The sequence below is a fragment of the Loxodonta africana genome, chromosome 9 (assembly GCF_030014295.1).
Source record: "Loxodonta africana isolate mLoxAfr1 chromosome 9, mLoxAfr1.hap2, whole genome shotgun sequence".
Lineage (NCBI taxonomy): Eukaryota > Metazoa > Chordata > Mammalia > Proboscidea > Elephantidae > Loxodonta > Loxodonta africana.
Window position 1 is genome coordinate 17,750,987 of NC_087350.1, and position 16,084 is coordinate 17,767,070.

Sequence of the window (16,084 nt, forward strand, 5' to 3'; positions counted from 1 at the left end):
ACAAACTATGGACAACACTGCGAAGAATGGGAATTCCAGAACACTTAATTATGCTCATGAGGAACCTTTACATAGATCAAGAGGCAGTTTTTCGGACAGAACAAAGGGATACTGATTGGTTCAAAGTCAGGAAAGGTGTGAGTCAGGGTTGTATTCTTTCACCATACCTGTTTAATCTGCAGAAACCCTGGTGGCATAGTGGTTAAGTGCTACAGCTGTACCCAAAGGGTCAGCCGTTCATATCCTCCAGGTGCTCCTTGGAAACTCTATGGGGCAGTTCTGCTCTGTCCTATATAGCCGCTATGAGTCGGAATCGACTCGACAGCACTGGGCTTGGTTTTGATTTGGTTTAATCTGTATGCTGAACAAATGATCCAAGAAGCTGGAGTATGTGAAGAAGAACGGGGCATCAGGGTTGGAGGAAGACTATTAACAACCTGCGTTATGCAGATGACACAACCTTGCTTGTTGAAAGTGAAGAAGACTTGAAGCATTTACTAATGAAGATCAAAGACCATAGCTTTCAGTATGGATTATACCTCAACATAAAGAAAACAAAAATCCTCACACCTGGACCAATGAGCAACATCATGATAAATGGAGAAAAGGTTGAGGTTGTCAAGGATTTCATTTTAGTTGGATCCACAATCAACAGCCATGGAAGCAGCAGTCAAGAAATCAAAAGACGTGTTGCATTGGGCAGATCTGCTGCACGGGACCTCTTCAAAGTGTTGAAGAGCAAAGATGTCACCCTGAAGACTAAGGTGCGCCTGACCCAAGCCATGGTATTTTCAGTCACATCATATGCATGTGAAACCTGGACAATGAATAAGGAAGATCGAAGAAGAGTTGACGCCTTTGAATTGTGGTATTGGTGAAGAATATTGAATGAGCCATGGACTGCCAAAAGAATGAACAAATCTGTCTTGGAAGAAGTGTGGCCAGAATGCTCCTTAGAGGCACGGATGGCAAAACTGTGTCTTACATACTTTGGACATGTTAGCAGGAGGGGTCAGTCCCTGGAGGAGGACATCATACTTGGCAGAGTACAGGGTCAGTGGAAAAGAGGAAGACCCTCCATGAGGTGGATTGACACAGTGGCTGCAACAATGAGCTCAAGCATAACAACAATTGTAAGGATGGCTCAGGACTGGGCAGTGTTTCATTCTGTTGTGCATAGGGTCGCTGTGTAGGAACCAACTTGACGGCACCTAAGAACAACTACAACCTAAGTCTAATCTAAGGTGTGTCTCTTGTTGGCAGCACATAGACGAATCGTGTTGTTTTTATCCAAGCTGCGACTCTCTGTCTCTTTATTGGTGCATTTAGTCCATTTACATTCAGCATAATTATAGATGAGTTTAGCGCTGTCATTTTGATGCCTTTTTTTATGTGTTGTTGACAATTTCATTTTTCCACTTAATTTTTTGTGCGGAGAAGTTTTTCTATATAAATAGTTCCTCATTTTCATAGTAGTTGAATTTGTTGTTGCTGAGTCGTTATGTTTATCTTGGTTTTTATTTTGAAGTATGGAATTGTTAGACCTCTTTGTGGTGTCTTAATATTTACCCCTATTTTTCTATGTAAAAACCTAACTTGTGTTGTCCTATATTGCCTTAGTTTCCTCTCCATATGGAAGATCTGTGCCTGCTGTATTTAGTCCCTCTTTTTTGATTATTGTAATCTTTTACGTAATGACTTCAATGATTCCGTTTTCAGCATTTTTTTTAATTAATCTTATTTTGTTTTTGTGATTTCCCTATTTGAGTTGATATCAGGATATTCTGTTCTGCGACCTTGTGTTGTGTTGGTATCTGATATTATTGATTTTCTGACCAAAGAATTTCCTTTAGTAATTCTTGTAGCCTTGGTTTGGTGTTTGCAAATTCTAAGCTTGTGTTTATCTGTAAATGTCTTAATTTCACGTTCATATTTGAGAGAGAGTTTTGCCGGATATATGATTCTTGGCTGGCAGTTTTCCTCCTTCAGTGTTCTATATATGTCATCCCATTGTCTTCTTGCCTGACTGGTTTCTGCTGAGTAGTCTGAACTTATTCTTATTGATTCTCCTTTGTAGGTGACTTTTCGTTTATCCCTGGCTGCTTTTTGAATTTTCTCCTTATGTTTGTTTGGTTATGGCAAGTTTGATGATAATATGCCTTGGTGATTTTCTTTGGGATCTATCTTGTATGGGGTTCGATGAGCATCTTGGATAGATATCCTTTCATCTTTCACAATGCCAGGGAAGTTTTCTGCCAACAGATCTTCAACTATTCCCTCTGTATTTTCTTTTATCCCTCCCTGTTCTGTAACTCCAGTCACACGCAAGTTATTCTTCTTGATAGAGTCCCACATGATTCTTAGGGTTTCTTCATTTTTTTTAATTCTTTTATCTGACTTTTCTTCAACTATAAAAAAAAAATTTTTTTTTATATTGGTGTCAATTGCCTTATCCTCCAACTCCCCCACTCTGTATTCCAGTTCCTTGATTCTGCTCCTCTGACTTCCTATTGTGTTGCCTAACTCTGTAATTTTATTGTTAATCTTTTGGATTTCTGAATGCTGTCTCTCTGTGGATTCTTGCATCTTATTAATTTTTTCACTATGGTCTTGAATAATCTTTTTGATTTCTTCAACTGCTTTATCAGTGTGTTTCTTTGCTTTTTCTGTAGAGTGCCTGCCTTATTTCATTTCTGAGGTCATCCCTGATGTCTTGAAGCATTCTGTATATTAGTTTTTTATATTCTACACCTGGCAATTCCAGGAATGTATCTTCATTTGGGAAAGATTTTGATTCTTTGGTGGTTTGTAGAAGCAATCATGGTCTGCTTCTTTATGTGATTTGATATCGACTGCTGTCTCCAAGCCATCTATCAGATATTGTAATGATTTATTTTATATTTGCTCACTGAGTCTTATCTTCTTGTTTTTTTCATTATACCCAGATGGGCTACTAGATTGTGCTACCTTGATTGTTGTACCCTTTGAATCGCTTATGTCCTGTTACCAGCTGGTTTGAGCTGTTACCAGATACATGAGCCTATGAGTCCATTCACTATTCTTGAATAGAATCAGCTTAGGTGTCCTGATTTTGGGTCACCAAGTGTGTGGTGTAGACTGTCACTTATTAACTTAGAGGAGTAGTGGCAATGGTTGTATGTACTAGATTCTAGTAACGGCAGGGGGTCACACTCCGAGGAGGGCAGGATGCTGACAGCCTTCCCCCACGTGTCAGTGAGTTGGGAGTGTGTCTGTTCTTTAGAGTACTGTGGTGGGTGTGCTCTGCAGCTGTACCTTAGGCACCCAATGCTTGTACCTCTAAAGATTGGTAGACGTCACTATCCTCAGACCCCTTTAGCAGGTGGCTAGGTGGTGTGGGTGGAGCTTTAGCCCTCAGTTCCCTGCTGTGGATCACTGAGGGCTCTGTTGAATAGGTAGAGGTATCAGACCTCCAAAACTTGCCTTTCTACTGCTCAGCTAAAACAGTTACAGTCAGATCTCTATCAGAATTGCCTTTGCATTATAATAGCCACCTGGTTCCCTGTAGGGATGAAAGCCAAAGACCATGGATCTCTTATTCTTGGCTGGAGCTGGTTCTGTGTTATTATTCCAGCTTAGGGAAGTCAGGGTAGGATTTTTCCCCCTGATTGTTAATTGCTGCTTCTCTCAGGCCAGGAGAATGGGTTAGAAAAAAAAAATCCCCTTCCCCCCACAGAGCACTTCACTTCCTGGCCCAGGGAATTCCAATGTTAATGAAGCCAGCTGGGGCAGGGAGGGGAGGGATCAGATAGATAGGAGAGAGTAGCGCCGGCAAGGTAGACAAAGTTACTGATCTTGTTTGGCGAGGACTGTTTTATCTGAGATTCCAGAGGGCCGTGTAGCCTGTGTGCGCTGGCTGGGTCAAGATCACCCCCAGAGGTTAGGGCAGCGTCCCGTGCCTGCACCATCTCAGGAAGCCGTGATCAGCTCCTGCACGTTTAGGCCAAAGCCCAGCGCCAAGGTTTTCTGGCTGGGACGCTGCACGCCAGGCTCTGAAACCAGTCTCTGCTCCCCTGTGGTTTCTCGTTCTTCTATCAGCCATGTCAGCATGCAGCCTGCGTGCACTGGCTGGGTCCCCGCCAAGGTTACTCCAGGGAGCCAGGGCTGCATCCCATGCTTGCCCCGTCTCAATAAGCTGCGATCAGCCCCACAGCTCTGGCTCCAGGGAACTGCGAGGGCCCAAGGCTGTGGCATGGCATGCTGGCTCTGGAAGTGATCGCTGCCTCAGTTCATGGCCTTTCACTGCGCTGTCACTCAGGTCAACTCCTTAGTTCTATGCTTGATGGTCAGGGTTCGTAGATTGTCATGTATGTAATCGATTCACTTGTTTTTTCAAGTCTTTGTTGCAAGAGGGATCAGCAGAAGCTTCTACCTAGTCAGCCATCTTGGTCCCCATCCCTGTCTTCAGTTTTAATTGAGTGTTTTATAGTCTTCCATTTTCTTTCGTCTTCTAGCATTTCAATTCTCCATCATTTTATAATTATTTTTGTGGCTGCCCTAGAATTTGCAGTGTACATTTACATTGAATTCAAGTCCACTTTGAAAGTTACGGCACCATTTGTTAAGAAGTATAAACGTTCTGTATTGAATTGCCTTGGCACCTCTTTTGGAAATCAGTAGATAGTACACACACGTATTTCTAGACTTTATATTGTGTTCCAGCTGAATCTGTTTTCTTTGATAATACTGTATGTTCTTCATTACTGTTGCTTGTGTACAGGTAGTTCTGAAATCAGGTAATGTGAGTCCTCCAAATGTATTCTTTTTTTCGAAAATGTTTTGGATATTCTAGGTCCTTTGCTTTTCTGTATACGTTTTATAATGTATCTCAGCAAAGCTTCCTGGATTTTAATTGTGAGTACTCTGTGTCTGTAGATCAGTTGGGGATGAATTGATATCATATTGAGTTTTCCAATTTGTAAGCACAAATCTCTCTCTTCCTTTGTTTAGGTAATATTATGGGATTATGTCTAAGAAAAGATAATTCTGACTTTATTATTTTTGCAAAAATTAGATTGACAGTACACACATTTGCAAATTGTGGTTAAACAGGCGCGTTCATACTGCTGACTCTACCTGCAAGATACATTCAAAAGCTGAGGTGTTTAAAGTAATACCATTGCTAACACCCTTAACACCATGACCATTTGCTGGGATTATGGAAATCATTTCTGAATTGTCACTGCTTCCAGCATTGCTCCACTACAGTCTGTCCTCAAACAGACAACAGTTATTATCTTAAACTAGAGGAATCATTTATGCTGAAATGGTCTCTCTTAATTTTTAACACTCTACTCACTCTGGTTTTTCTTCTCACCATTTAGAAACTTACTCCTTAGCCTATTCTTTTTCCGCCAGCCTCTTAAAATTGGTGCACTCTTGAATTTTGCACGTGGTCATTTTCTTTCCTCAGTGTGTAGATTCTTTCTGAGACAGTGAATATTCTCTTATGACTTTAGTTACCCCCTTAATGGCTAACGGCTCCTAAATTTTATCTTCATCCTAGACTTCCCTTATGTGCTCACGGATAATTCCACCTATATTTTCCATAGCTAAGATTAAAGCAAGATTGTATACTGATCCTCTGCCCAACTCTATACTTCCAGCCTCAATTAATGACATCAACATCTACCTAACTGCTTATGTGCTTTTTCTGTGTAAATGCCCAATAAATCAGTGATCAAATTTTCTTTCTTTCTCTTCTAAAATTAGTTTCCTATCTTTATCCCTATTGTATTTCCTTAATATAGGTATTCATCTCTTGAATTTGTCTCTTCTTTTTAACTGCTTTTAAAATACTCTACACTTCTTGAACATTGCTTCTGAAATACAAGTTTGATGGTGTGTGATAACCCCAGGGCTTACATCAAGGTCTTTATTGAGACCATGAGAGAGCATTGGTTGTGTGTACCCTAGAAAGTGCTCAGGACAGTCCTGATTGTATTAGGGTATCTGGAAGATTACTGGAAGCCTATTTATAATAACTTTATCTAAAACAAAGATGGTAAGCTTTATCCAGTAATATATTAACTGCTAGTGTATGCATATATTTTATAACGAAATACAAACAAATTAGGACATGAGAATAATGTTTGTACTAATTGTGTGATACTTCCAAGGTCTAAGAAAAACTCATTTATATTTTGTTTTAAATTTTCAACAGTAGATATGATGCGTTTCCAAAAGTGTGTTGCATGTCGCCTGTTTCTGAACTCTTCAGACTGACCAAAAATGTATTTTTACAGGCATCGTTGTCATTCAAAGATGTGACTGTGGAGTTCACCCAAGACGAGTGGAAGTACATGAGCCTTGCTCAGAGGATCCTATACAGAGATGTGATGCTGGAGAACTACAGCCACCTCATCTCAGTGGGTGAGCAGACGTTACCGTGTAACTCTGTAGAATGCAGTTTTCTTTGTTCTTTTGTGCTTCAATGTTGCTTTTTTATCCTGTGTGTCACTTTCTATTCTCTTTTGATTGCTATTGGTTTTCTAGGGCTGTCTTAACAAATGATTATAAACTGGTGGCTAAACAACAGAAATTTATTCTCCCACAATTCTGGAGACTAGAAGACTAAAGTTCAAAATCCTACTGTTGGCAAGGCCATGCTCCCTCTGAGGGTTCTATGGAAGAAACCTGCCTTGTCTCTTCCTAGCTTCTGGTGATTGTCAGCAGTCTTTGGCGTTCCTTGGTTTGTAGGTGCATCACTCCAATTTCTGCCTCTGTTTTCACTTGGCTCTGTGTGTTTTTCTTCTTCTCCAAATCTTTGTCTTCTTATAAAGATGTCATTTATTAGATTTAGGGCCTGCCCTAATGCAGTATGATCTCATCTTCATTACATCTCCTAATTTTCAAATAAGATCACAGTCACAGATCTCGGCTGTTAAGACTTTTTAGGGAACACAATTCTGCCCACTAAATTATTGATCAGCTTTTCTCCTGTTTGAGGGTCATATGTGCCTACTTTGCAGACCAGGTAATTTTTGATTGGATGCCTCATGATGTGAATTTTACTTTGTTCGTTCACAGATGTGTTGAATTCTTTTAAATATTTTTGTACTTTTTAGGGAATGTAGTTACTTGGGCTAGTTTAATCATTTCAGGGTTTACTTTTAAGCTTTATTATCTTGGATTCAGAGCACCTTTTAGTATAGGGCTAATTTGGTCCCTCTACTAAGGAAGTACTCATTATGTTATTCTACTGCATTATCAGACTGTTAAAGAGATTTTTCTATTCTATTCCCACCTCTTTATGTTCTTTGGTGACTTTTCAGCGTACTCTGTTGTTGTTGTGTGCTGAGTCGATTCCGACTCATTGTGACCCTACGTGATAGAGTAGTCCTGCCCTGTGTCATTTCCTAGGCTATAATTTTTACGAGAATAGATCACCAGATCTTTTATTCCATGGAACCACTGGTATGTTCAAATTGCTGGTCTTTCTTTTGGTTAGCAGCCGAGCACTTAACCATTGCACCACCAGGGCCCCTTCAGCCTATTCTATTCTGGTGCTTTTTCCACCAACATTTGGTAGTTTCCTTATATTGTTGAAAAAGTTAGTACCCCGTGGAAGATTCACAGAGACCTTACTGCAAATCCCCATGGCTCTCCCTTAGTACAGCTCTTTCTTTTTCAGTATTTTGTCCCACAAATTCTAGTTGCCTTGAACTTCCTAAACTCCCAGCAGTAGCTCCTTAACTTACTGAGACTCTCAGGCTCTCCTTTGGCTTCTTCTTTCTGTGCTTGGCCTGGAAACTCTCCAGGCTATAAGCTGTGGCAGTCATAGGACTCACCTAATTTGTTTCTCTTTTCTTAGGAATCCCTGCTCTGCACTTCCTGTTGTTTAATTTTATATGGTTATCAGTTGGACATGGCAAGGTAAATTGGTCCCTGATACTTCATCATGGCCAAAAGTGTAAGTCCCTTGTAGTCCCTTTTGTAAAACCCAGTACACCTGGACTGTTATTAAAATTTGATGTTAGTTAGGGTTGAGATTCAGGGAATAAGGAGATTTATTCCTTTTGTTACCTTACCCCCAAAAGCGTCAAATTATCACATTTAATGTGCAGCAGCTAAGTTATACCTTCCTTCCCATTCATAAGTATAGAAGCCCATCACCTGATCAAATCCTGAATCATTTCTTATTTACAGGGTATTGCTTTACAAAACCAGAAGTGATCTTAAAGCTGGAGCAAGCAAAAGATCCAAGCTTATTAGACGAGGACTTTCTAAACAGGAGCTACCCAGGTGAGATATTTAATACTAACAGAAGGTATTCAGGAGAAATTGAATCTACAGTGATCAGCTAGAAGTGGATGCTTTTAGAGCCCTTTCTGTTTGGAAATTTATAAAGCATAGATCCAATAAAATATGGAAGGTGATCAATATAACTGTGTTGATTTTCTCATCTTCAAAAGCTGGGGTCCGAAATAAATTATTTACAGCTCACAAACCAAGGAATAGAGTTGTATTTAATAGTAAAGTGCTAAAAACTAAATAAAATTGTGAAAGCAACTCAAAATGGGAGTTAAAGGATTGGAAGGGAGAGAGAGAAAACAATTTTCTCATTGGTTACCTGCAGCAGAATTACTGTTGTTGTTAGGTGCCATTGAGTCCATTTTTGACCCATAGCAATTAGATACTGTCTCGATAGATGATTAATGAAATATATGTTTGTAATTAGAAAGCTACCTAATAGAGCAACAGTACAACCCTCCTGATTATTAGAAGAAAAACTTAACAGAACAAAATCAGAACTCTTGTAAGCTCTGCATAACTTAAGATAAACATATCTGCCATATCAACTAATGTCATTGTGTTAGAGTCACCAATAAGAGAAATTGCTATCATATTGTACCAAAGAGATCTACCTAAAAAATTATATGGAAAGTTTAATATATAAAATATGGGTAGTCTCTGTGTTAGGAACTTCTGACTTACGTACATCCCATGGTTATGAAGTAACTCCCATAAAAATTTGAGGTACATAAAATGGTTTATAATAACAAATGGGCACTACTTTGCAAGGTGCATTAAAATATTATTATGTATTATGTTGGAGATGTTTTAGTGTATCTGGAAGTGTTTCTTTATAATGTTTTTATGCATAGAAAGGCACACTCTGTACTATATACTAAGACAAACATTTGACTAAGTGGCATTAGATACAAACCATATCTAACTTCTGACTTATGTACAAATTTGACTTAAAGACAGAGTTAGAAACAGAACTTGTTGGTAATCCAGGGACTGCCTGTAGTGAATTAATGAACCAATAATCATAGAAATAATGCAGGGATCTTTTATTTATCACTTAAGATTGAATTCAGGCAAAACATTAAATTAGAAAAAAGATATCTTAGTTTCCTAGGGCTACTGTAACAAAATACCACAAGTGGGTTGCTTTAAACAAAAAAATGTATTGCCTCAGAATTCTGTAGACTTGAAGTCTAAATCAGTATGTCGGCCATGTTGAATCCTTCTGAGGGCTCTGAGTGAGGAACTGTTTCATGCCTCTCTCCTAGCCTCTAGTGGCTGCCTGCAGTCCTTGGCATTCCTTTACTGCTTGTAGATGTGTCTTCACCTGCCACCCTCCCCTATGTGTGTGACTCTGTCTCCATGTCTGATCTCTGCTTTTGTAAGACACCATTCAGTAAGTATTAGGACCCACTCTACTCCAGTATGACCTCTTTAACTTGACTGGTAATATCTCCAAAGAAAGATCCCGTATCCAAACAAGGGTGACATTCACCAGCACAGAGTTTAGGCTTTTAACATACTCTTTTGGGGGGCACAATTAAATACATTACAGAGGTCATTTGAATAATAATTATAAAATACAGACCATTTTTAAAGGACAGAATAAATTTTTTGATTATTTATGCAACAAATAAATATCATCAAGATCTATCAATCAACAATTGTAAATGCTTTAAGGAGAAACAGAAGCACATTAAATGTAGTAGACCCTAATATGTTTCTCTGGTTTTATACCAAATATAGTGGATAGCAGCTGAGACTCTAGAACAAGGGTTGGCACGTTGTAGCCCTTTGGGCCATATCTGAACTCTTACCTGTAGATTTTTGGAATTCAGCCATGCTAGTTCTTTTATATATAGTCAGTTGCTGCCTTCATACAACAATAGAGCTGACTAGTGATAGGGACCGTGTAGCCTGCAAAGCCTAAAATGTTTTCTATCCTGACATTACAAAGAATGTTTATCAACCCCTACTTTACAATGATGTCCTTCAACTGAGTATGTTTTTACCCACCAGGAGACTTTAAGCAATGAAAAATATGTTCAGTCTCATATGTTGTTTTTAATTTTCTAATTTTTAGAAGACTGCCAACATGATGACTGGTTAGAGAAGAGCCCGGAAAACCAAGACAAACATCTTTGGCAAGTTTTTTTCACCACCAATAAAATATTGACAACTGAACAAGAGAAAATTTCAGGAAAACCATGTACACAGAGCATAGATACATTTACTTCAAGAAAAATGCCCTGTAAGTGTGACATTACAGGGCCTGATTACCAGAGTCTCATACCGTTGGTTCCACATTGTAGGTCTTCAAGAAAGAAAGATTATGAGTTTAATGCATGTGAGAAGTGTCTCACTATTCGAGATAAGGGAACGAATACCGGAGAGAAATCTTTAGCTTATAATCAAGACGTGAAAACCCTTAGTCAGGAGGATGCGTGTGTTCAGCATCAGACAATTCAGACTTTTGGGCAAACTTTTGAATGTAATGAAAATGGAAAAGCCTTCTATGGGAAGGCAACCTTCATTACACCTAGGACAGCTCACATAAAACTAAAATCCTATACTTATAATAAATATGGTATAAACTTACATGAGTCAACCCTTGTCTCTCATAGCATTCACACAGAAGAGAAGAGTACCTGTGAACTTAATGAAAATGAATTTAACAAAAATGGGGTTAATTTCATTAGGATAACTCAACTTCAGAGAAAAGACATAGTAAACAAAATGTCCAGCAAAAACTCAGATCTCAGAGGACATCAGACAGCTCACACAGGGATGAAACCACTTGAATGTGGAAAAAGCTTCAGCCATAACTCAGCCCTTACAGTATGTGAGAAAACTCACATAGCAGAGAAATCCTGTATGTATAACAAATGCAGAGAAACCATTAACTTCCAGTCAGCCTTAAACATACATCAGAGAACTCATACAAGCATAGAGCCCTATGAGTGCAAAGAATGTGAAATATCTTTCTCTAGGAAGTCATACTTCATTTTCCATATGAAAACTCACACAGAGAAGAAACACTGTGAATGTAATGAATGTGGGAAAACTTTCACGAAGAACTCAGAACAAAGTAACCATCAGAGAACTCACCTGGGGGAGAGACCCTTTGAATGCAGTGAACATGGGAAAGCTTTCGAGCTGAAGTCATACCTAAGCAAACATCAGAGCAAGTGCACAGGTAAGAAGCCTTATAAATGTAATGAATGTGGGAAATCTTTCAGCTGGAAGTCACGCTTCAGTGAACACCAGAAAACTCACACAGGGGTTAAACCTTTTGAATGTAATGAATGTAGGAAAGGTTTCAGGTATAAGTCAGACCTAAGAAAACATGAGAGAACTCACACAGGTGAGAGACCTTATGTATGTGATGCATGTGGGAGATCTTTTAGCAGGAGGTCAAACCTCACACTACATCAGAGAATGCACACAGGAGAGAAACCTTTTAAATGTAATGAATGTGGGAAAACTTACAGTGATAAATCAGCCCTAAGGAAACATCAGAGGACTCACACAGGAGAGAAACCCTATAAATGTGGTGAATGTGGGAAAAGTTTCAGCCAGAACTCAATCCTCAGAAGTCATCAGAGAACACACACGGGGGAGAAACCCTATGAGTGTCTTGAATGTGGAAAAGGTTTCAGCCAGAGCTCAATTCTCAGAGGTCATCGGAGAACTCACACAGGGGAAAGACCTTATAAATGTGATGAATGTGGGAAATCTTTCACTTGTAAATCATATATCAGAATTCATCAGACAATTCACACAGGGGAGAAACCCTGTAAATGTGATGAATGTGGAAAAGGTTTCAGGAATAAGTCAGAGCTAACACAACATCAGAGATCTCACACAGGTGAGAGACCCTATGTTTGTAATGAATGTGGGAAATCTTTTCACTGGAAGTCAAACCTTACGGTACATCACAGAACTCACACAGGGGAGAAACCCTTTGAATGTATTGAATGTGGGAAAACTTTTAGCAGGAAATCAAGAGCGATGAGACATCATAGAATTCACACAGGAGAGAAACCTTATGAATGTAATGAATGTGGGAGAGCTTTCAGAGAGAAGTCACATCTTAGAGGTCATCAGAAAACACATACGCGGGAAAAACCATATAAATGTGATAAATGCGGGAAAACTTTAAGCTCTAAGGCAACCCTCAGAGTCCATCAGAGAATGCACACAAAATAGAAACCCTAGGATAGTAATGAAAAATTTCCACTGTCAATCAGACTTCAGATTATAAACTAGACAACACATCCAGGGAAAAACTCTATGAATGTAATGAATGTGGACAAGGTTTAACCCAGAAGTTATACCTCAGAAGTCACCAGAGAACTCCCACATGGGATAGACCCTGTAAATGTGATGAATGTGTGAAAGCTTTCAGCCAGAAGTCACATCTTGGAGATCATCAGAGAACTCACACAGGTTATAAATGTGACAAATACAGGAAACGTGTAGCTGGAAGTCATCCCTCTTACTATATAAGAGAGTACTTACAGGAGAGAAACCCTTTGAGTGTAGTGAATGTGGAAAAACTTTCAGCCAAAGCCAAAGTCAGGAATAAGAAAATATCAAATAACTCATATAGTGAAAAACCCTATGAATATAATGTCTGTGGGAAGTATCTCTTCAAAAAAGCGACTCTCACTGCACATAAGCAGACACACAGGAGAAAAGCCCTATGAATGTAATGAATATGGGACATTTCACAGAAAGTCAGACCTCACTTTTTTACCCACCCAGGCAAGAAAGCTGTTGAAGGTAATATAGGAAAAGGTATGAACTTAGCCCTCAGAAAACTCATATTTCACAGAAGTTCTCTAAAAGCAAGGTAAATGTGCAGACATTCTTCTGGAAATCTCACAGGTCATTGAACATCAGAGGAATCACACAGTAAAGAAAACCTAGAATGTGAAGTGTGATGACTAGTAATTGGAAGCCACCTTTCTCAATACAGCAAAAAATTCTCAGAGGGTACAGATATCATAGTATATCAACACACATACAAAAGCAATCTTAGGCAGATCAGGGATGTGGACCGTCCTTCATACCAGAGGTCAACTTTCAACTTGACTTACACACTGGTAATTTCCATATGTCATATATTGACTAATTTCATACCAATAACCATTTCTTCTCCTCCCTAAGCTCACGCCTGTTGTAAGTTTCCCAACCACTATTTCTTTCAAGTGGGGTATGTCACTAATTTATGACTAATTTTATAATGTGGGGGTCAGTGATGAGTCCTATAAAAGACACCCCTTCAAATCTTCCATGTTCTGTGTATGTTCCTCATCAAAATGGAATAGAAATTACTCACTTGAAGACCTTGGGACGCGTGAACAGAAGATACAAGGCCACATAATGGAAGAAGCCAGGGTCCAAGAGTGACCAGGAAATTCCCCCCATGTACAATGTTGAAGTTTTGGTGATACAGAAATAAGTTATTTTCTACTGAGCTTTTTCAGGTTTGGCTGTACTAGTTATGTAGAGATCCCTCAGTTAATACAGCCTATGAACATGGTTGTGTTTGAAGTCAAGACTCAGTGTATAATGGAAAAACCACACGGGAGAGAGTCCTCACCACATCCTTAAGTGATTTTAAGTCTTAATCCACAGTTCGTTATTAATGATGTATTAATACCAGTGGAGAAGTCCAGCATTTCAGCAGACACAGGGCAGTCTTTACCAAGAAATTTCTCATTAAATATCATGTAATTAAGGGTATAAATTGTTCTGGATATGTGGAAGTTTTCAACAAATTTTCAAACTTTATCTCGATTGTTCTGAGGGAAATCTATCAACTTGGAAAATGTGTGTAGAAACCTTTATCTAGAGACTTTTACATCACAGCTCTTTATATGTAATGTCAGAACTTTTAATAACACTACAAAATATTTATAGACATGCCCTGGGTATAGAAAGCTTCTGAAAAACCAGGAATAAAGTGCATTACCAGAGCCAGAGCATTAAATGTGTACGTGAATATTCCCTGGGCTTTGTAGGACTTGTCTGTATGTACGCATGCCATTTAATAGCTATTTGATATGTGATGGAGCCCACGTCATTGTAGAAGGAATTCTGTACTCTGTGCTTAATAACTACCATGATATAAGCCTAGCTTTTCCAGATAGCTCTTGACCAATAAACCATTTCTGAGAAATGTTTGAAAAAAAAAGTGCCATCCCTCATCCCCTTTCTGCTATTGTCTTCGCATTTGTGTATAGGAAAAACCGTTGTTACAGAATGGCCTCTTTGGCAAAAAAGCCAAACGATATTTTCTGTAAACTTTTGTACTGCTTCAGGGTCAGCAATGCATTTAGTGTTACCAATATATAAAATATAAAGGCCACAAACAGTTTTTGTAAAAATGACCCTGATTAATTTGAAGAGTAGCTGTGAATAGTGGTGCCCAGTAAGAAAATAGCCTCTATCTTCCATATTCTTTATATGCTTCAGTGAAGTGCCTGCATAGCTTGGTGTCGTGGATTGAATTTGTGTACCCTGAAAACATGTTGAACTCCCAACCCCCGGTACCTCCAAATGTGACCTTGCTTAAAAATAGGGTCTTTGAAAATGTTAATATGAGATCACACTGGAGAGGGTATATCCTAATCAGATATGAGTGGTGTTATAAAAGAGAGAAGAGAGACAGAGACAGAGGAAGGACAGCCATGTGAAGATGAATCTATAAACCGTGGAATGCCAAGGGAAGCCATTCATCACCAGAAGATAGGTGAGAGACATGGAAGAGATTCTTAGAGCTGTCAGAAGGAATCAACATGGCTGACATCCTGTTGCCAGACTCCTAGCCTCCTGGACTGCGACAAATTTCTGAGCTACCCATTTTGTGGTACTCTGTTATGGCCATCCTAGGCAAATAATGCTGTTGCATTGTGTAAATCCTAATCCTCTATAACCCATGCAGTATCTACATTTGTGCTGTCTTATGATAGTGTCATGTAGGGTCCTCTGCTCTTTTCTTGCAGGGGTTGGTGATATATATAACATAGTGGTTGATAACATGTACTTGCAGCTAGACTCCATGTGCTGAAATACCAGATCCCTGTGGGACATTGGATAGGACACTATTTGTGTACCTTAGTGTCCCCATCTGCAAAATTGGGATCATATCACCTACATTGTAAGGTTTTTTGTTTTTTTTTTATCACCTACATTGTAAGGTTGCTATGGTGATTAAATTTATCTAATGCAAATGGAAGAACATCTGGCACATGGCAGTTGTCATATATGTGTTAGTACTGTTTTATTACGAACCACCACTACCATCATTAATATTTCTTGAATTTACTTTGAAAAAATGGTGGATAGTTGTGCCTATTAAAAGTACATATGCCAAAACATTTGTCAATTCAACAATCTTTATATGTAGAATTCAGTGACAATGATTACATTCATAATGTGCAACCATCTCTACTATCCTTTTCCAAATTATTCCACCACCATTAACAGAAAATCAATTCCTAACCAATGACTGTCTCCCCGGCCCCCCCCCCCCGCCACTTCCTCCCACCATGGTAACCACTAATAAATTTTGGTCTCCATACATTAGCCTATCGCATTTAAGTGGGCTCATACAATATGTTCTTTTGTGACTGATTTCCTTGGTATAATGTTTTCAAGGTTCATACTACTACCATGTTGTAGTATTTATCAGAATTTCTTTTCTCTATGGCTAAGTAATATTCCATTGTATGTATATACAGCATTTTCTTTATTCATTTATCTGTTGATGGACATTTCGGTT

General features: G+C 38.9%; 1 protein-coding gene across 4 annotated transcripts in view; it reads left to right on the top strand.

Moving 5' to 3' along the window:
- The window catches only part of LOC100674703 (zinc finger protein 782-like), a 53,135-nt gene extending 37,325 nt beyond the window's left edge, over positions 1 to 15,810 (top strand). For 2 of the 4 annotated variants that reach the window (XM_010587472.3, XM_023544670.2), the window contains exons 3-5: positions 6,285 to 6,411; positions 8,188 to 8,283; positions 10,376 to 15,810. In XM_010587472.3, coding sequence (XP_010585774.3) covers positions 6,285 to 6,411; positions 8,188 to 8,283; positions 10,376 to 12,501 — 2,349 coding nt within the window. In that variant the 3' untranslated portion in view covers positions 12,502 to 15,810. Of the gene's footprint in view, positions 1 to 6,284; positions 6,412 to 7,852; positions 7,915 to 8,187; positions 8,284 to 10,375 lie in introns of those variants that run through there. The other 2 variants (XM_023544671.2, XM_023544669.2) reach the window with 2 other exon arrangements.
- The last annotated feature ends 274 nt before the right edge of the window (positions 15,811 to 16,084 follow it).